Here is a 19,963-nt window from a genome sequence, read left to right as displayed (position 1 = left end):
GAAAGATGGTGTGATTTGATACAAGTGAGGTAGTTGTGAGATTTGCACCTTCTAGCCTCAAGCAGCTTCCCAGTGGGCCTGGGGTTCGCATGGGGAAAATGAGCGCTGACCCTAAAGTTAGTACTCGGCACAGAAGCCAACAATCACCGGCCCTCGGCACCAGGTGCCACCTCCCTCATCCTTCCAGCAGCCCCCTGCCATTGTGCAGATAAGGAAGTTGAGGATTACAGAATCCAGGGGCCTTACCTAAGGTTGGTAAGGGTCAGAGGCAGGTTTCAAACTCAGATCTGCGCGTTTCCTGGGTATTGCACACCTTCTTCGCAAAAAGGTGTACTTAAAATTTTCTTGACGCCCGTGACCCCGGGCTTTTCTGCATTGCTTGTACACCGTGGTCCTGAATATCAACAGCAGACCTGTGCCGTTGCTGTTGGTGATGTAGGGAGGCCCCGGTATATGCAGAGCAGAGGTAACAAAGCTTTATGACTTCGCTTTAGAATTTCTACTCTAAATATCTTATTCATTGTTAACTTGTGGAGCCCATCCTCTTGTGCTTACTTTTAAGATGTTGGCTATCCCTTTTTGAACTCTTTTTGTCGTCTCCTGCTCACTACTATTCTCCGTTGGGGTGGATACAATGAGTGTGGCTGATGACAGAGCATTCGCAAAGGAAAGAGGGAGTTACATTGTCACACATGGCTCAGATCAAAAGCAACGACTGCCATGGCCACCCTGGCGGACAGGCTGGAGCGGCCCGGGAGGATTTCTGAGCGCAGCTTTTTCAGGAAGCAGGAAGCCCCGTCCTTCTCCTGAGGTGCGGCTGGTGGTTTTGACCTGCTGACCAGATCGCAGCCCAGCTTGTACCCGCTACCCCACCAGGGCTCTTCCAGACGTTGCTAGACGATTGATTGGGAGAGCCTCCAGGAGGCCGGTGTGCCCTGCAGCCCTCTGACCCCGCCTGCAAAAGTGACACTTGAACAGGGTTTTTGGCTGCTTGTTCCTGGGAACAACCTCCTGTCCATCAGAAGGGGTGAGGATGATAAGTAATGGCAGATCTAGTGGACAGCTATGGCGTGCTCTGTAAGAAAGGCCACATCGAAGGATATAGTTGGGGTTAAAGAGGAGGAGAGCGTTTGATATGTTCAAGAGGCTTCAAAAAGTTTGTTGAAAATGAGATGGAAAGCCGAGGGAGGAGTTTTTCCACCAACTTTTGAAGCCGCCTCATCTTTGCTTGGATATGCATAGACTGTTTCTCTGAAGGCTGCGTAAGCCAAGCTTTGATTGGGAGGGGCGGGGAGAGGATTAAGACAGGCCAGCTGGGGACCAGGAGTGGGAGGGTAGTTTTTCTCCATATATACATTGGTACCTATTACAGTGCGAATCATTAGTTCATTTATTTAGTCAGTCACCCCCACCTCCTCCCGTGAGAAATGTGTACCCTCAGGCCATGCATCACTTATATGTTAGCTTTTAATTCTACATCATTTTTGCTTTAAGAAACCTCGCCGTTTATTTCTGAGAGGACAGGTGCCAGGCAAGCCACAGTATAGGGCAGGTTTCGTGAGGGCAGTGGTTTCTGTAAGTGACAGCGCCAAGCCCTCCTGAGAACAGCCAGGGGTGCCCTGCTACCCGGGCGTTCTTCGCTGGGTCCCCTTGCGTCCAGCCTGGCAGAGCAGACAAACTGCCACTGGTTGTGTTTTGATCAGAAATCGCAGGCAGAGAAATGCCCTTTGGTCTTGTGAATTGGGCCATTTTGGATTCCCTGGGTGGTTTGGGTGACGATGGCAATAAAGCTAATAGCACTTTGCAAAATGCTTTCACAGTCATGATCTCATTTGATTATCAGTTGAATTGTGAGGTTAGACACTGAAGCATTATTATAGTCTTGTGGGGGGGAGGACTGGGAGACTGGGAGCGTCAAGATCGAAGTGACTTGTCTCATGCCTACCATGAGTTAGCAGAGCAGAGCAGGCTCTGCCGAGTATGCAGAGACAAGGATCGTGGGCACTGCAGCTCCAGGCACCACTTCAGGCTTTACCAGCATTGCATAGGGTCTCAGTGGGATGAGTCATGGCAGCATTACTGGCATCTAGTGAGTAGCGGGCAGGATATTGTTAGATATCCTAGACTGCACAGGATGGCTTCTCAAAAAAGAACTTCCCTGTCCCAAAAATATATTGTGCAGCTGTTGAGAAACTGATAGATGAGGTGGACACATTCTGTTATCTTGTACTTCTGGTTTCCCGTAAACTGTTTGAAGCCTCCTCTTAGGGTGGAGGGGGAGTGCGTGCCTGTTGTTGTTGGGCGCCACTGGGCTGCTTCCAACTTACAGTGTGGACAACAGAGCTGAACACTGCCCGGTCCTGCGCCATCCTCCCAAGACAGCATTCACGAAGCAGCAGGCTGCCCGCTGCTAGGGAGTTGACCAAGGGAAACCGTATGGAGTGTTTGCTTAGAACCCCGAAAGCACAGTTTTCACTTTCCTGAGAATATCCGTTTAGTCTCTTTTGGACATTGCTCAATTCGTCCCAAATGTGTGTTTGAACACCAAAAAGGTTGGGAAATAAAAATCCCCCCCCCCCCCCCCCAGAAGTCATGGAAAACCAAATAATTGGTTTTGAGGCCTCATAATTACATTTACAAATTCATTTTCCAGAACTTTGTAACACAAAGTTAACAGCCCTAGGCTATGGAAATACTCCCTAAAACATCTAAACACAATAAGTACATTACATTGACAACAAAATGCTTTCACAATACTGTACACGAATGTTTAGACTCACTAGATGTTGTCCAAGTAAGAGCAGCGCTAAAGCATCACCCTTGTGTCCCAGGTGAGGGGAGACACGTGCCTCGCTCGAGGCCCGTGCAGGTTTGTTCACGTTGATTGCCAGTTGACTGTGGAGCAAAGTCACAAACAACAAGCAGATTTGTTTTGAACTTTGCTGTTTGGGTAGTGGAAGCCATAGTGCCACTGGACCAATCACTGTATGAAGACATCATTATAATCCCCCAGACCCAGAATCCCCCTCCCCACTAAAGCTATATATTTATGTATTTGTTTGTTTGTTTATTCATTTTCACAAAACAGCCTTATCACCTTCAAAGTGCACTGCACTCCACTTAATATATTTGTCAAACCTGTAATTTCATTCTTAGAAACATTTTTCAAATTAATGGATGGCTGACAGCACCTCCTAATCTTTTTCTTCACCTCTTCTATGCCATCAACTCACTGTCCTTTCATGTCCCTTTGCTTTCAGGGAAACCAAAAGCAGTCACCTGGAGAGAGGTCAGGGAGTCAGATGTGTGGTGCAGAGGCAGGCTGATGTGAAGGAAGGACCCGGAGCAGTGTCACCAAGCCCTTCCCAGGCCCATGTGCTCCCGGCCTGGGGAGCAGTCCTCCTCAGCACAGCTAGCTGGGGCAAGGCGTGAGCTAAGAATGGAAGCAGGGCGGATTGCACCCCACATTCCTTTAGGAAGGGTGAAGCTTTTATAATGGAAGGGTGGGGCTGCTGCCTTGGGAGGAGAGCTGGGCCTCCTGTTGTGCTGTTGCTTAAATGCCCAATGTGGCTTCAGGGAAACAGAAAAGTAGGTCATTTTATGTCCTATCATGGTTCTCTGAGAGAAAAAAATTCTAATGGGGTGTTCCGTTTCCTGCTGGGCTTAACTGGGGCAGTGGGGAGCTGGAAAAGGCCTGAGGAGGATGAAGGCACTTGTGCCTGGCTGCTTCCCCCCAACTGTTTCTTCCCAGTATGCAGCCTTGCAGGCAGGCAGCTCAAGGCAGAGGGAAGGAGAGCTGGCCTACCTTGCTCCTGGCCTACCTGTTAGCCAGTCCTGCTGCAGTGCCCTGCAAGTGAAGGAGCAGGGCGTGTGTAAAAGACTCCGTCCACCATGGGAATTGGCGTCATCCAAAAGGGACTTACTCTGGACGAGTGTATTGCCTTTATCTGATAAGGTGCTCTTGGAGTGCCTTGAGAAAGAACAGCATAAACATTAACAGAAAACAAGTATTTCAGAAATCTACATTGAGTGTATTTGGAAAATTAAATGTTGAAGAGCTTTTTCTGGTACAGTTTTTTGTTGTTATGTTTTTAAGTTAAAATCAGGATCATTGGTAACGGAGCCTCTTCAAGGCAGGTGCCAGTCCTGGCTGATGTCCCTGATTCTAGGGTCTAGTGAGTAAATCCAGTGCTTTTTTTTCTTTTTATAAGGTGGGTCCCAAGCACCTGTTTTTAAGGCATTTTCTAGTCTAGAATGAGATGAAATAGTAGATGAATTAGTTACAGAGTGCACATGAAGGCATATAAAACCTTGACAAAGTTTATACAGTAAAACTGGGTTATTTGAGAAGATCAGATGTCTTATACATGAATCACCATCACTGAAAATGAATATGCAAGTCAACCTCCCGTGACGGGGTTTCTCTGAGCCAGATGGAGGCAGTGGCAGTGAGAGTTTGGGGGAGTACAGAGGACATGAGCATTAATCAGCTTGCCCAGCTCAGGCGTGGGCCCGAGGCACTCTATCTAGTCTACCATTTGCTGGGAGCCACAGGCAAGCAGACCTGAGATCTTAATCAGACCATGAGGTGTGAGCATAAAAGTGTGCACAGGGTCCAGCTTTGAAAAGATACAGCGTCTGGGGTCTTAGGACTTGAAGGTAAACAAGCGGCCATCTAGCAGGGAAGCAACAAAGCCCACATGGAAGAAGCACACCAGCCTGTGTGATCACGAGGTGTCGATGGGATCAGGCATCAGATGATCAAAAACAAACAGTTGCATCTATCTGAAGGAGAGGGATCAGAGAGGAGACCCAAAGCCCATCTGTGGTAATGGACATTCCCTCACAGAAAGGACACATGGAATGGACGAGACAGCCTAGTTCTTTAGTGCTTCCTCCCCCCACCGTGATGACAACAGTTCCACCTCAGAAACCCTGCTATACCCGTTTTTATTTGTACAGATAAAAACTTTCCACACAGAATCCAGGAGAGATAAACTCCTCAGAAACAGTCATGGGAGTAACGATTCCATTACAGGAAGGAAGGGGGTAAGCGGGGAAAGGGGGAACTGATAGCTATGATGATGTGTACGCGCCTGGAGGGGGACGAATCACAGGAATGTGGGTGAAGGGAATACATCAGGTGGTGTAAGATATGAAAAAATAATAAATAAAATTTTAAGGGTTCGCGCAGGTGGTAGGGTGGGGGAGGGAGGGGATAAAGGAGAGCTCAAGTAGAAAGAAAATGTTTTGAAAATAATGACAACAGCTGTACTAATTTTAATTTGCTTGATGTAATTGATTTATGGATTGTTATAATATCTGTAAGAGACCCCAATAAAATGACTTAAATAAGGAGGCAAAGTTTTAACAAAAATGCTGAGGGCGGGGTGGTGGTGGTGGTGCACAGGGTATGCGGACTCAGAGCAGACCAGAAGAAGGGTCTTCTGACTTTAAATGCCACGGGCAGAAAGGCCTGAGAAACCACGACGCATTCCGTAGGTGCTGGCTGGGTGCCCGAGGCAGGCATGTAGGTGTTCCATGTGAGAGGGCCGCTTATCAGTGCCCCCGAGCCAGAGCTCAGTGCTCTGCTGAAGAACCCACGGCTTTCTCACGTCTGTCCTGGTGCGTGCAACGCTGCTATAAGACGCTGGGCAGCACTGCAGCTGGACCGCGCCAGGCCCTGTGACCACCGCCCCTACTCTGACTCGGGCGTCATTGCTCCTCTAGGGCGACAGCTGGGAGACCCAGAGGGGCTCTTCTCCTAGGTTCTAGAGCAGTGGTTCTCAGCCTGTGGGTGGAGACCCATTTGGGGGTCGAACGACCCTCCCACAGGGGTCTCCTGATTCGTCACAGTAGCAAAATGAGTGATGAAGGAGCCACGAAAACGAGGAACCGTATTGCAGGGTCGCGGCATCGGGAAGGTTGGGAGCCACGGTTCTAGAGGATCGCTGGGTCTAAGCCCCCTCTTTGGCACAGTAGTTTTTGGTCTCTGCTCGCGTTGACGTACTTTCTGGGCTGGTAATGTATTTTATGGAGCTTTCGAGTTCTAACGGGATTGCACACACACGGCCCCCTCAAGTAAGTTTTCCTGCTTTTGCTTGCTTTAAAAATAACTCTCTCTCTTTGTGTATGTGTTTCTGTAGGACACCAAGTTGTGGATAATAATGGAATATCTTGGAGGAGGCTCCGCACTCGATCTAGTAAGTATCTCTCTGGACAGCGCATCAGAGTTCGTTCACAGAAAACATTGGCTTTAAAGATAAGTCTGGCCCCATCAGTTTCTGCTTGGTTGAATTACATCAAAAAAGGAAGCAGGTTTGTCATTATGTGTTTGGCTTCAGTCTGATAACTTGCTGAGAAGTAATACCGGCTCCTTTTGAGACAGTTGTATGGGGTCCCGGGAAATAAGTCCCCGGACTGACATGTTTGTTCATTGAAGCAGTGCCTGGAGTTTGCTGATGTGTCAAAACCATTGCCTCTTTTAGAATTGCTACCCCATCATTGTTTCGTTATTTCAGATGGTAGCAGAGCTTCCAAGGTCGGCACCTAAGCAGGGGACACAGGTGGCCCTGTGTTAGAGGATGTTGGAGTCCGGGCAGGACGGAGACCCACTTCCATGGCATGGAGGCTCAAGGGTGAATTTATCCTGGCGCCAGACCAGCCCGTTGTAGCTCCGTACCTGGAACTCTCCCACACTGCTAGCCACATAGGGAGTGTAAGCCAGGGCTGACTAGGACAAAGAGCCCAAGTGGTGCAAATGGTGAGCGACCAGCTGCTGCTGGCAGATTAGTGGTTAGGGCCAACTTCTCAGCTTCAGATGCAAAATCTACTTTTAATCATGAAAGAAAACGGCCAAGAAGAACCGATGGTGCAGTTCTTCTCTGTAACACCAGGGGTCGCTAGGAGGCAGCAGCCAGCCACCTTCAAAAGTCCCAACCTGAGTAATATCTATCAGTAAAATTGGTTGCATTCTGGGCTTTGCTAGAATATTCACAAACAACCGGTGTATCGTAAACAGTGCTAATAGCATCCTTTAAACCTGGTGTGTGTGTGTGTGTGTGTGTGTGTGTGTGTGTGTGTACACACGTACATACCCACCCCCACCCCAAATACAGAACTCACACAGTTGTTCATTACCACTTGACATCACATGCCTGCTGGCAGCTAAATCAATGTCATCAGCCCTCTGGTTCATATCCCTTGTGTCAAGGCGCGTTTCTGATGAGTGGTGATTTCCAGGACGGCTCAACCTACCATTTTTGTGTCGGAGGGTGGGACTGGCATGATAGAGAGCTGTCAGGGTGGTGAGTGGAGTGTGGTTTTCACGCAGTTACTGTGAAAACTGCAGGAAGCCTGGGTTTCTGTAGCCCTGATCTGCACATTTGATTCCTGAAGGAAAGAAATGACTTGAATTAAAACAGTATTTCTTTTCTCTCCTCCCACCCCCATGTATCTTTTTCATAGTGATTGTTAGTTTTTTAGAAGGTTTATCTATAAACCTTTATGCACCCCTGAAAGGCCTTTTAGGTTGTTGACCCAGTTCAGAAAGTTGCATGATTCTACAGACTGTAAAAGCATTTGGTCAAGATGGTATTTACACGAAAAATTTCCAGGAAAATATTTTTACCAAAATGATAGATATGTGATACCCATTCGGGGAAAACAGCTTGTGTACATTTTATGATTCGCTTTTGGTTCCTCTCTGTAAATCTGCATTTTCTTGCATTTTAAATTTTTGTGGGAAATGCTACAGGAATGCAGAACACCACCCTCATGTCACATAATTAGACGTACTGTTCTCTTAAATGAATTTTATTGTGTGGCGTACATAAAGTTGTTAGCGGAGACTCGTACCCAACACGGAGCCCTTCAGAGCAGTGCTCAAGTCTGTTCGTTGTTTTGTTTTTAAATTTTTTCAGTCTGTTCATTCTTAGTGCCATAATGATTTAATTTGATTTGATAATAAATTTCTTTGGCTCTTTGAGTTGTTTTTAATCTCTGAAATTTTAGACATCATGGTTAGAAGGCAGTGTTGAATTCTCCACTGTTTTTTAATCACATGTGTGAGGGTCCTGAAAACAGCCATCCATCTCCTACCTACGTAGCTCTTTCATTCCTTTGAGGAGCCCTGGTGGTGAAGTAGTTACGTGTTGGACTGTGATCCTCAAGGTCAGCAGTTCAAAACCACCAGCCACTCCAGGAGAAAGATGGGGCTTTGTACATCCATCACGCGTTTCGGCCTCAACATCTCAGAGGTGCAGTTCTACCCTGTCCTGTGGGGTCCCCGTGAGCTGGCACCGACTCACTGGCGATGAGTTTGGCTTTTGCTATTCATTCCTTTGAGATGTCCCTAATCACTTCATTTAGTGAGGAAGCTTCGAGAGCAGCTGCACCAACTGGGAAATAGCAGAGCTGAGCTTCGAATCTTCTTTTGTGCAGGTACAAACAAAGCCTGTGCCCTTCCTGGTCCCCATACTGGACCGCACTCAATTTCTCTCCATCGTACATCTTCTTTGTGCGGGTCTACCTCCGGCCGCTGCAAAGAGAGAGGCACTCTTTGGTGTGCTCACATTCATTTTTAGTGTCGAAGCCATTAGAATTGCTTTCACAGCCTCTGAGGAGCCCTGGTGGCACTGTGGGTTAGATGTTGGGCTTCTAACCTCAAGGCTGGCGGTTCAAAGGCAGCAGCCACTGCACAGGAGAAAGATGAGGCAGCTCTCCTCCTAAAGGGCCGTTGTGAGTTGGAATTGACTCAGGAGCAGTAGGTTTGATTTGGTGTTGTTTCTGAACAATTTTTTGTATGCACCAAAATATTGTCTTATATAAAGATTTGCTGTCTTTATTTGAATATTCTTGAGAGAATTTATTTATTTTTAATCTGGCTTTCAAAGAATGTCATCAAATGCTAGGAAGGAAGAGGTGAGAAGGCTCATTTCCAGGAAAAGGTGACCTGTGGATCTCATTGCACTCAGGTCTCCGCCTTGTCCCCGAGTGACCTGACCTTACCTAGTCGTCCAGACTCACCTTTCTCTCCACACACGTAGAGACCTGTCTCGGAACGTTATCGGGAAGACTGGAACCAAGCCCCGTGCGGGCCGGTCCACTCAGACTCCTAGGGACCTACACAGCGTCTCCAAGAGTGCATTTCTCTTTGGAGCAGAAACTTCGTCTTTCGCCCGGGGCCCCGATGGGTTTGACCTGCCGACGTTGTAGTTTCTTCAGGATGGCGGTCTTTGGATTCCCTCCCTCCCACTTAGACACAAACGTGTGTCTTCTGTATGGCTTGAATTACAGTGCGCATGCTGCTGTATGTTTTGCCTTTTAAAAATTTTACATTTTGGTTATCAGGTCTTTTTATGTCAGCCTTGAGGTACTTTGTTTCATTCTTCTCGTTGCGTTGAGACAGCAGGGAGCCACCTGCTTTCATCCGGTAACCGCTGCTTCAGCATGTAGGTGTATGTAGCCTGTGTTTTATCTGTGTTTTCATCTCTCAATTACCATCCCAACCCAACCCAGTCCAGTCCAAAGCCGTAAGTCTGATATTAGCCCATGTGTCCGATACCAATCTATAAAGTCCTCTTCAGACTCATGAAACACATGCAGTGAAGCCAAATGCAGGACGATCACAGGCCAGTGGGTAGAAAGTCTTTGGGTCCGGTGGCGTTGGAAGCATCTCAGCGCTGGCAGGGGTCTCTCTGTGACTTCTTTGGCTTCTGAGGTCTGGTTCGTCCATGTGGCTTGTCTTCTGCAATGTCTCCCAGGGAGTAGCAGAGAGAGAGAGGTGTCTTCCGCTTTGAAGGAGGAAGTACCAGATTTTCCAGAATTCTCAGGAGAATGCCATGCCCACAGAAGTCTCATTGGCTATCTCCAGGTTGACAGCCTAGATGCCATCCCTAGACTCTTAGTCCTTAAATTGACACCAGATTAAGTGACTACCACACATGGTTTAAGCATTCATGTTATGTAACAAAACTTTTTTGGGGATCACCTACTGACTCATTACCATGTGTTGACCCAGCCATCGGGGATATAACCAAAAACCCCACCAAACTCACTGTCATGGAGTCAGTGCTGACTCATACAGTACAAGCAGAAGCAAAGTCCCTCTCCCAGGGAGCTGTGTCACTGTTGGGGGACAGAAGCCAGTTACATAGTGTGACCGAGGGCACACGGGAAATTAATGGGGAGGAGGACTGGGCATTGGGGTGAGATTAGCAGTCAGGCTGTGAGACTAAAAGGTTTTCAGCTGATTGGAAAATCAGTCAGTATTGCAAGAGGATTGCTTCTAAGGTGTTAGAAACAACTGTGGAATCTAATTAAGGAGTTATGATGTATGGAAAGACAAACTGACCTGTCTTGGAAGAAGTATGGCCAGAGTGCTCATTAGAGGCAAGGATGGAGAGACTAGGCCCTGGATAAGGACACCGTCTTGGGTAACGGAGAGGAAGACCCTCAGGGAGGTGGGCGGACACAGGGCTGCAGCAGCGGGCCCAGGCACAGCGACGGTTGTGAGCGTGGCGCAGGACTGGGCATTTTGTTGTGCATAAGGTCGCTGTGACTCATCGACACTCAGTAACAACAGCAGCTATATCAACTGGCCCCTCAATCAGGCAGAAATGTGTGACAGGCTTAAACGTGAATCAGCTGACCTTTTTTTTTTTAATGTAAGAATGGTGTGTTCAACCTGCCGTCCGAAACGCACTGCCATTGAGTTGATTCTGACTGACTCACAGCAACACAGAGCTGCACCGTACAGTTCCCAAGGCTGGGAATCTTCATAGTTGCAGATGGCCTCGTTCTCCCACAGAGCAGCTGGTGGGCTTGAACAAGTGACCTTTGGGTTAGCAGCCTACTACTTAACCCACTGCGCCACTCCTTGCTGCTACGGTGGCCCGCAAATAGTCTTTCAAGCAAAGTAATTACTTCCCTTCCACCAAGCCATCAGGGACCTGGCTGCCGAGGTGACTGGTGCTGCTGCCCTCGACCCCTTGCTCCCACGTGATCCTCCGTCATTGTCCCTCTCAGCTGCCAGTGTTTCACCGCCGGTGCCAGGAAGGGGCACGTGGGTCCTTCTGTTCATTTTTTATTGGCAAGCACTAAGCCACCTGGCTGCCTCTTGCTACAGCAGAGGCAGCGAAGTGTCACTTCTGGAGGCGTGGCCATGTGCCCGACGGACTGGGTGACAGGGGAGGTGGGGAGAGCGGAACCGCACTTTTACTTGGCACCATTCGTATGACCGCTTGGGAGAGTTCCCTGTCCGAGCTAACGGTGGAGGCTCACCTGGCCTTGTCTGTTCAGAGGAGCTCTGTGGTGAAGAGAGCAGCTGACTTCTTTTTTGGCGAGTCTTGACCCCAGGGAGGACCGTCCTGTGTGACAGTAGGCGCTGGCTCCGGGTTATTTGTTTGAAGCCACCAGTGGAGAGGAGACTTTCTGCTCTGGAACCCCGAGAGCAGCCCGCCCCGCCCCGCCCTGCCCTGCAGTCTTCGAGTAGATGACAGCACGAACGCTGGGGGGTCGGTTCGGTCTTTGCAAAATGAGGCGGATCTACACCGCACGAAAGGGCAAGTCAGCACGGTGGGGGAGCCGGCCTCTCCTGTAGACTGCCGCCCCCGAGGCGTGTAAATCCATGATGCGTTCCGTGTGCTGAGGCCAGCTAGGAAAGGGCGGCCCGTGCATGTGAATCCCAGAGCCAGCTCCTCGTGCTCCCGGGGAAGGTCTTGCCACTGGCTGCCCTCGGGCTCCTTCACCTCTGCCCGGGTAAGAACTGCAGCTGCTCCGCGCGTCTTCACAGTGGTTTGATACGAGCACCGAGAGGGAGAGGTGGTGAACCCAAATCCAGCCCCATATCCCCCATGACCTGCTTGGGGGAAGGCTTGATAGCGGAGCATGGGCCGGGCCAGCGTGACGGTTCTGAAGGAGTCCGTTCTTCTCCGGGTCCTACAAGTCTCTCCCCCCTTTCCCCGGTCCTTAGAAGTGTGCTCCCTCTTCTGGCTATTTAAATCTGCATTCGGGGCCCTTGGACGCGGAGTGGAAACAGATGGATATGCATTAGCAAGGCAGGACTTCGGCACGGTGCTTTCAGTATGTGTTGCAATCAGATTCCTTGGTCAGATCCATTAGGGGAAAAGGGGGTCCACGGGAATAGAGGGCGCCCCGCTGTCTTCGTGTGCGGTAGTTTTTGGAGGGTAACTTAGACTTTGGGGTAAATGCCTGGTGGGCTGGCTGGCTCACGGTTTGACTTTTGTGATCATGAGACTAGGAAAGAAGCAGATGCGCTCACAGGTGACCGGAACCGGGCGCTCCTGGTGCCTGGTCATGTAGGTCACGATGCAGTTCCTCACAACCTGCACACGTGGTGCAGACACCCAGCGTGTAGGTGAAAGTCAATGTTCGGTTATTTGGTTCATTATTAATTCGTTAGGGAATCTGAGGCGTGTTCTGCTGAGGTAAGTTATGCAATTATTCGCTTTGATTTACCGCATTGCTCTTTGAGTGATTGTGGAAGGGTCAGATTTGAACTGAGTGCTTTAACTTAACCCCCCCTCCCCCCATGCCTTATCTTTTAAGTGGAGCCGTGCTAACACATTTTCCATACTATGAGAGTTAGTCCACACACATCACTGCAAAAATCATAGGGGCTTTTATCAAACCAGACTGTAGAGTGGTACAGCTTGTGTTTCTCAACACCCTCCCCCCACACACATAGGTCTGCACATGCCGGAAGGCAGTGTCCCATCACTGGAACCCTTCCCGGAAGCATTCTGCACCCCTGCACTTACGCGACGTCGCTGTCTTAGTCTGTTGGGGCACCCTCAAGGGGCTCACAGTGCTCTTTTCATGCTCTTTGGGTTTGGGGTCAGAGGTCTGAAAGGGCAGGGTGGGAGCTGCAGGGGGTGAAATAAGGTTTCCCCATGCCGTTCTCCTGGGACAGCCTTCACTGCCTTGGAAGAATGAGCAGATGTATTGATCAGGATGGAAAACACTTCTCACCAGTTCTTAAAGTGTCTCCCTAATAACATTTGTGATCATCCTGTATCCTTTGAGAAATTCTGTCAAGAGTGTCCCTTAGGAGCCCCCAAACCAATCACCATAGCTTTCTGAGTTGATCGTTCTACTATGAATCTCACTGCTCCAGCAGATTCCCTGGAAGCCATGCTTTAATTGGTTTTTTTCTGAAGGTACCCCAACAAGTCTGAACTCAACCCAAACCCACTGTCAGGTTGATTCCCATCTCACAGTGACCCTGTAAGACAGTGGGACTGAACTGCCCTGGTGGGTTCCCAGATTGTAAATCCGAAGGAACAGAGACCTCCCTCATCTTTCTTCCAAGGAGCAGGTTTGAACCTCTGACCCTGTGGTTAGCCCTTCGTATAACTCACGATGTCGCCGGGGCTCTTAGGTAAGACGTAAGACTGCGAGAACTTGTCTCCAGCCATCCTCTGGTCACAGAGACGTGTTTAAATATGTTTTGTTTTTTTAAAACACGTTTTGTTTGTAATAAACCCACATATGCATGCCTGGTTCACAGCCCATTTTGACCCATTCTACAATCCATACAATGAGGGCTATTAAGAATCACTACTAAGGAGTCATTTACGTTGAGTTTCTCAAAATAAAAATTTTCAGAGACAACTGCTACCACATCATTGTGGTAAAAATAATAATGGAACTGTGGGCAGGGATGGTCTTAAAGTACAGAATTATAAAATTACGGGGCAAGGAGAGTTGGAGAAAGTAGCAGCTTCCATGGTGCTGCCAGCGCCTTTTGTGGTTTTTTAAGCCGGCTGTCTCATTGGTCACCAGTGATGTTTCACGAAAAGGTAATCCAGTGCATTAGGGGAGAGCAAGGCTTGCGTTTACCCGCTAGCGGTGTAACTTCTGGGCGCCGTGTGTCTTCCACTGTGCCGGCCTGGCCTGCTCCCCCTGGCGAGATCTGAGGGTAGCCCTCCCCTGGCCAAGGGCACCCTCCCCGGGCTTTTTATTTCCAAATAAGACTTACTTTGACCTTTAGCCAATCGGACTGTTAATTTGTTAAACAAAACAAGAATGGATTCGTTGCCGTAAAGTTGATGCTACTCACAGCGACCCTGTAGGACAGAGTGGAACGGCCCGTGTGTTCACGAGTTCAGGGAGGAGTAGAAAGCCCCGTCTCCCTCCGAGGAGTGGCTCGTGCTTTCCCATGGCTGACCTTGCAGTTCACAGCGCCCCGTGAACAGTGTGCCAGGAGGACTCCTGTGTGTCAGCACTCGTCCAGCCAGTGTTCGCAGTGGAGCAAGGTGTCTCTCGGAATGCAGATGTCTGTAGATCGTCTTATTAATAGGCTATTGTCTCTGTGTTGCTTTAAATTTCAAGTGATAAAATAGTCACTTAATTCACTTGCCTTTGTTTGTTCCCTCTCTAGTTAGAACCTGGCCCTTTAGACGAAACCCAGATTGCTACTATACTGAGAGAAATACTGAAAGGACTGGATTATTTGCATTCAGAGAAGAAAATTCATAGAGATATTAAAGGTAAGAAATCGTTGTGATTTTATTTCTTTACGATACCTAGGCCAGGTAGGCGCTTGCTGTCGTGCAAAGCTGTCCATCTCCCGGGACCCTGTCTTGCCAGTGCTTGTGGAGTGTCTTTGACGTACCTGCACAGGGTTGCTGTGGGGAGTCGGCAGGGGGTCTCTGGTTGCGAGCACTGCACGCTCATGCTCATAAGAATGAGTAAGAATTGGGCACGCTTCCCAAATGACCCCACTTTCAGAAACACAGTCGACTGACAGTGTCAGGAGGCATCTGTGGGTTTGTTTTGCAGCTGCCAATGTTCTGCTTTCTGAACACGGAGAGGTGAAGCTGGCTGATTTTGGCGTGGCCGGCCAGTTGACGGATACCCAGATCAAGCGAAATACCTTTGTGGGCACCCCTTTCTGGATGGCACCCGAAGTCATTAAACAGTCAGCATATGACTCAAAGGTAAGCAAAGCCAATGCCTTTTGCTCTTTAACCTTAGAACTTTTTTCTAAAAGTACCTTTAAGTAGATCAGAATGGTCCTTCTCGGATCTCGGTTAGAAATAGGGTTGTTGTTGCTTTTCCTGTATCATTTACTATTAATTGAGGGTTGGGGCTTCAAACACATACTGTTAGGCGATGGTGGGTGGGCAGCACTGACAGGGAACTGAGTGAGGGGCGATGGGCCAGCTTGGCCCTGCTGCGTTCATGGTCACGGGACCCATCGGCGTGGAGGCACTTGCAGAAGTGTCCTCTGGGAAGCTGGAAGCTGTGAGGGCGGTGGTGTGAGCCCAGTGGTCTACATGAGTGAGAAGTGGCCCTTGGGTAGAATGCCTTGAACAGTATGTAAGAAAGAGAGAAACAAGGATAGCAGAATAGAGTCTTCAGAATTTTAAGAGCAGAATTGGGAAAGAGCAGTGCATTTAATGCTGTAGATTCTTCACATCATATTATTTTCAGTTTTCAAGACCATAGTTATTCCCAGAGGTTTTTAATCGAAATAAAGGGAAACCATATTCCTTGTTTCCATCCACGGTCTCAGTGCATTCTCCTGGGTCTCCTGTCTCCCCTCGTGGCCTTTCCGCTTTCTTGTTGCTGTTGTTTGTCTTCTTGCTGCTGTTGTTGTGAGTTGCCATCCAGTTGGCTCCGACACAGTAGCGGCCTTGCGCACAACAGAAGGAAGCGTTGCCCTGACCTGCGCCCCCTCCCTCACCGTTGTCCGTCTGAGCGCTCCGCTACAGCCACTGCCCAGGGCCTCCTCTCTTTGTGCTGACCGGCCCCCGCCGGGCGGGACGCCCTCCTCCAGGACTGCTCTCCTGCCAAGGCGTCCAGAGTACCGAGCCGAAGCCTCGCCAAAGGAGCACGCTGGCTGTGCTGCTGATTGGTTCTTCGGTGTTCTTTGCCAGCACCACAGTTCAAACGCCGCGTCGTCTGCGGTCCGGTCGTCCCTGCTCATTTCCTGCGGCCACGTGCACGGGAGGCGATGCTTGCTGTGCAGGCGCGAGAGGAAAGGCTCAGTGGTAGACGAGGTCCAGGGCCTCTTTGCCCCCCGTGTCACTGAGTGAGCCTCTGTTTCTCAAACAAGTAGCCTCCGCCCCTGCCTGTTCCCCAAAGCAGTCAGACCTCCTCTTGGTCCCCAGAGGCTGGCGCTTCTCTGCCCAAACGGCTGCTTCCCGCGAAGTGGAAATCCTCTACAATACACGCTAGACCTCCCACCTTTTAAACACAGTACGTGAGTGGTAGGATGCTTCCGTGGAACCCATAGCCAGCCACGTGAGCCACAGTGGCTGGAACCGCAGGGGTGTCTGGCGCCCCACACGGGTGTGCTGGGACCTGGCCATCGAGCATTGAATTGCCGTGGTCGGCACCCTGACGGCCTTTGTAGCCCTTGATGAGTCAAGGACTCGAAGGTTCCCGCCCTCCCCAAGCACGCAGAACCAGAGGCTCCGCGTACCGTCTTCCTGGGTGTGCCACAGTCTACTCATTTCAGCAGATGGCTAGGCCACCCGTGGGGGCTGCAAGCCACAGTGACCCCTGCCAACAGAACGAGCCATGAGCCGCCACCACAGGCACTGCGGCTGGCACCCACTGTTGCAGCCAAAGCGGTGTTTGGATCTTGATTCCGATTAGCTAACTGTTGGTTTAAATAGTGGAGAAACGGTCAGGATTGACCTGTTGTTAAGGAATTACTGTTACTCGTGTTGGAGCTGAAATGCTCACGGGGAAAATGTTACAATATCTGTGTTTAAAGTATGTTAGGGCAAACTATTAATAGCTATTGAAAGCATGTGGTGGGCCTGTGGAGTTGCAGTATAACGTGCTCTACTTTGTGTTGCATGGTGCCATAGTACACATGGACATATATGTGCATACTTAAGTTCAAGGCAGCGGTACAACTGCCCTGTCACCCCCATTTGACACGTGCAGGAAGCTGGGGTGTAGAGGTTGGGTATTTCGTCTCAAACCGTGTGACAGTGGGCTGCAGAGCTTGCATTGAAACAGCTGGACGCAGGTGTCCGTTCACCCTCAGAGCTTCGCTGAAAGCCTGGCCTGATGGGCGATTTGCAGCCCTGTCTCCCCAGCCACCTCCCTGACCGGGGCTCAAGGGACTTCATAACGAACACCCTGCAACATATAAATCAAAACAAAATAGAGTAATTGGCTTACCTTTTCTCCAGTAAATGCCCATTTTGAAATGATAGTTTCTCTTCTCCATTATTGATGGAAAATAATTTTCTTTCTCAAAACCCTGACCTTGAAGTACATTGAGTTGCTGTTATTTGCAATTCAGGCACTTTGACTCCTGGTGAGTGTGCGTGAGGAGCGGAGCTGTGCTCCCTGGGCTGTCCCAGCCGTGACCTTCAGGAAGCTGGTCGCTGGGCCTGCCTGCGGATGCCGGTGGGTGTGTTTGAACAGCCAGCCTCATGCCAGGTGTCGAGCACGCTCAACTATGTGGGTCACCAGGGGACTCAGTCCACTGAAATGTTGTACCTTTTCCCGCTCCTCTAAGAAGTGTATTTTGCCTCATGAGTTACGGCCCAGGGACTCTAACGTTGCTTTTGTCATTGCAGGCGGACATCTGGTCCCTGGGCATCACAGCTATAGAACTCGCTAAAGGGGAGCCACCTCACTCTGAGCTGCATCCCATGAAGGTTTTATTCCTCATCCCAAAGAACAGCCCGCCAACGCTGGAAGGAAACTACAGCAAGCCCCTCAAAGAGTTTGTGGAGGCCTGTCTGAACAAGGAGCCGAGCTTTGTGAGTCACGGCTCCGGGTAATGGTGTGGCTGCAGTGGCTGTTGAACAGAAGTTCAGGAAGGCGCTCTATCACCGAGCCTTTGGGTGCATTTGAGATGGCCCTTAATGGGAGAGGAAGCTGTCGTCAGAATTTCTGTCTGCAGCCGAGTGGGTTCCTCTCCACACGAGTCGGGCTGGGGCTGGGGGTGCAGAGCCCTGCCATTCTGTTGATGGGGCCCCCAAGAGGTTCTTTTGGTTTAACAGAAACTCCAATGTGTTCTTTGTCCCTGGAGAGAATCTGGGGGAAAATGCAAGCCAATTCGGGCTCCTAGATATCTATTGGAACAGGGTAAACCCTGTGGGTTTCTGAGACTGACTGGCTATGGGAGTAAAGTGCCATGCCTTTCTCCAGGGGAGCAGCTGGTGGTTTTGAACTACTGATGATGCACATCGCAGCCCAGCTCGTAAGCGCTGTCACCTTTGCTCCTATTGAGGAAATTGAAACTGAGAAAGGGCACACCCTGTCACAGGGTTCCACGGGAGTTCACGATACTGCCTTAAACACGCTTTGACGTGGTCCGAGGGCCCTCATGGCCTTCTGTGCTGTTCACAAATCCACTCCCTGGAGTTTGAGTCTTTTCTTAGATGTTTGTCCAGGTCTGTGCATTCCTGGAATCAGTTGTATTTTCTTAGGTTCTCTACTATTTCAGCAGCAGACACAGCTCTATCTAGATAAACTTGGATTTAGACATGCAGTTCTAGAAAATCTGAAGGGTACTGGTCTTTCCCGTCCTGGTGGCCGACTGTTGAAGGTTCTTTCAGTGTGCTCAGTGGGCGACTCTCTCCCTCGCTTTCATCAGCTGCCTTTATGACGCTCCCATTGGCTGGCTCACTCGCCTCCAAGTTTGTTGTTAGTGTTACTTTCTAGTTAAGGGTTAATCACCCACTTCACTTCCTTCAGTAGATTTTCTAGTGTGTCATGCCTCATTGAGCGTGGTCTGTATTCTCTGTAATATTATATGTGAATCCGTGAATTTTCATTGTTTTAGAGTCAGGCCAGGTAATAAAGTACTACACTGATTTCAGTAATGGCAAAGCCAGAAAAATAATGGCTAGATCTCTCTTTAAAGTAAATGTGAATTTCTAGCTGGCATGTGTTGGGGAAGAAAAGGCAAAAATAAACAAAGGGTATTTAATGGATCACCCACCTTATTTTTCCCCCCTCAAATTAATTGTGTTGTCACGACTGGCCATGCTGGGCAGCAGTCACCAGTCCTGGGTCATTTGCCTCCTAGCAGAGTGCGCCCTCGGCCATTGCTGTATTTGACTCTTTCATGTGATCCCATGGGTTTCCCTGCCTCCCGTTTCCAGCTCTCATCTTAAAACGGTGCTCCACAGTGTGGTATTAGTGTGTCAAGGGTCGTACATGTCCGCCGTGCTTGAATTCTACATCATGACATGTGCTTCCCGCCCCCCAGCAGATACGCACGCACCTGGTACGTCGGGCTGTGTATCTCCCGATCACAACTGCATTTCTGGTGTCTGCGTGTTTGTCCCGCACACACTTCCCCGCCAACCCCAGTTGACTGAGGCGAGGGATGAGAGGTGCACTGGCATCCCCATCACCTGGACGGGCAGGCAGGACTATCGGACGTGACCCTGGCTTTCCCCAAGCTGAGATTTCTCTGTCAAGCACTAATGCCTTGCGATAGAGAGGGGTCTCACCTAGCTCGTGGTTGTGTGTGCCTGCCTCTTCTCACTTGGGGGAGCACGCTCTCTGGAATTGGCACTGCCCTCCTCCCGGGCAGAGCAGCTGGTAGAATTCAGATGAGACAGGCCGTGGGCATAGCCCTCACCTCCACCCACGTGGGAAGGCACAGCCCTGGGAAGCGGGCTTCTCTGTTGTCAAAGCTAGTAATGAAGAGAATGCAGGTGTTCTCCTCGAAGCATGTAAGAAAAGGTAGCTCATGGTGCCTCTCCAAGGAAGCCCGCTGGCACAGTGGTGTACGTGTTGGGCTATTGACGGCAAGGTCCGCAGTTCGAAGCCCCTGGCCGAACACCACCAGGTGAAAGATGGGGCTTGGAGCCCACAGAGGCCCTCTGCCCTGCCCTTCAGGGTCAATATGGGTCCTAACGGACTCACTGGCAGTGAGTTTACTTTTTCTTTTTGCTCCTCTACAGCTGTCACTTTTAGATGAATTCCAGCTAATGTATTCATTATTTTACTT

General features: G+C 49.7%; 1 protein-coding gene across 1 annotated transcript in view; it reads left to right on the top strand.

Annotated features, from left to right (window-relative positions):
• The window catches only part of STK24 (serine/threonine kinase 24), a 70,049-nt gene that overhangs the window by 38,161 nt on the left and 11,925 nt on the right, over window positions 1-19,963 (top strand). Inside the window, exons 3-6 of the mRNA XM_004704275.2 lie at window positions 6,147-6,203; window positions 14,405-14,513; window positions 14,806-14,963; window positions 17,571-17,756. Of these exons, the coding sequence (XP_004704332.1) occupies window positions 6,147-6,203; window positions 14,405-14,513; window positions 14,806-14,963; window positions 17,571-17,756 (510 nt within the window). The remainder of the gene's footprint in view (window positions 1-6,146; window positions 6,204-14,404; window positions 14,514-14,805; window positions 14,964-17,570; window positions 17,757-19,963) is intronic.

This window comes from Echinops telfairi, unplaced genomic scaffold, assembly GCF_000313985.2.
Source record: "Echinops telfairi isolate 266 unplaced genomic scaffold, ASM31398v2 ScPeMD7_7467;HRSCAF=8505_0, whole genome shotgun sequence".
NCBI lineage: Eukaryota > Metazoa > Chordata > Mammalia > Afrosoricida > Tenrecidae > Echinops > Echinops telfairi.
Note: the sequence above shows the minus strand (reverse complement) of the source record. Positions and strands in the feature narration are given on the sequence as shown.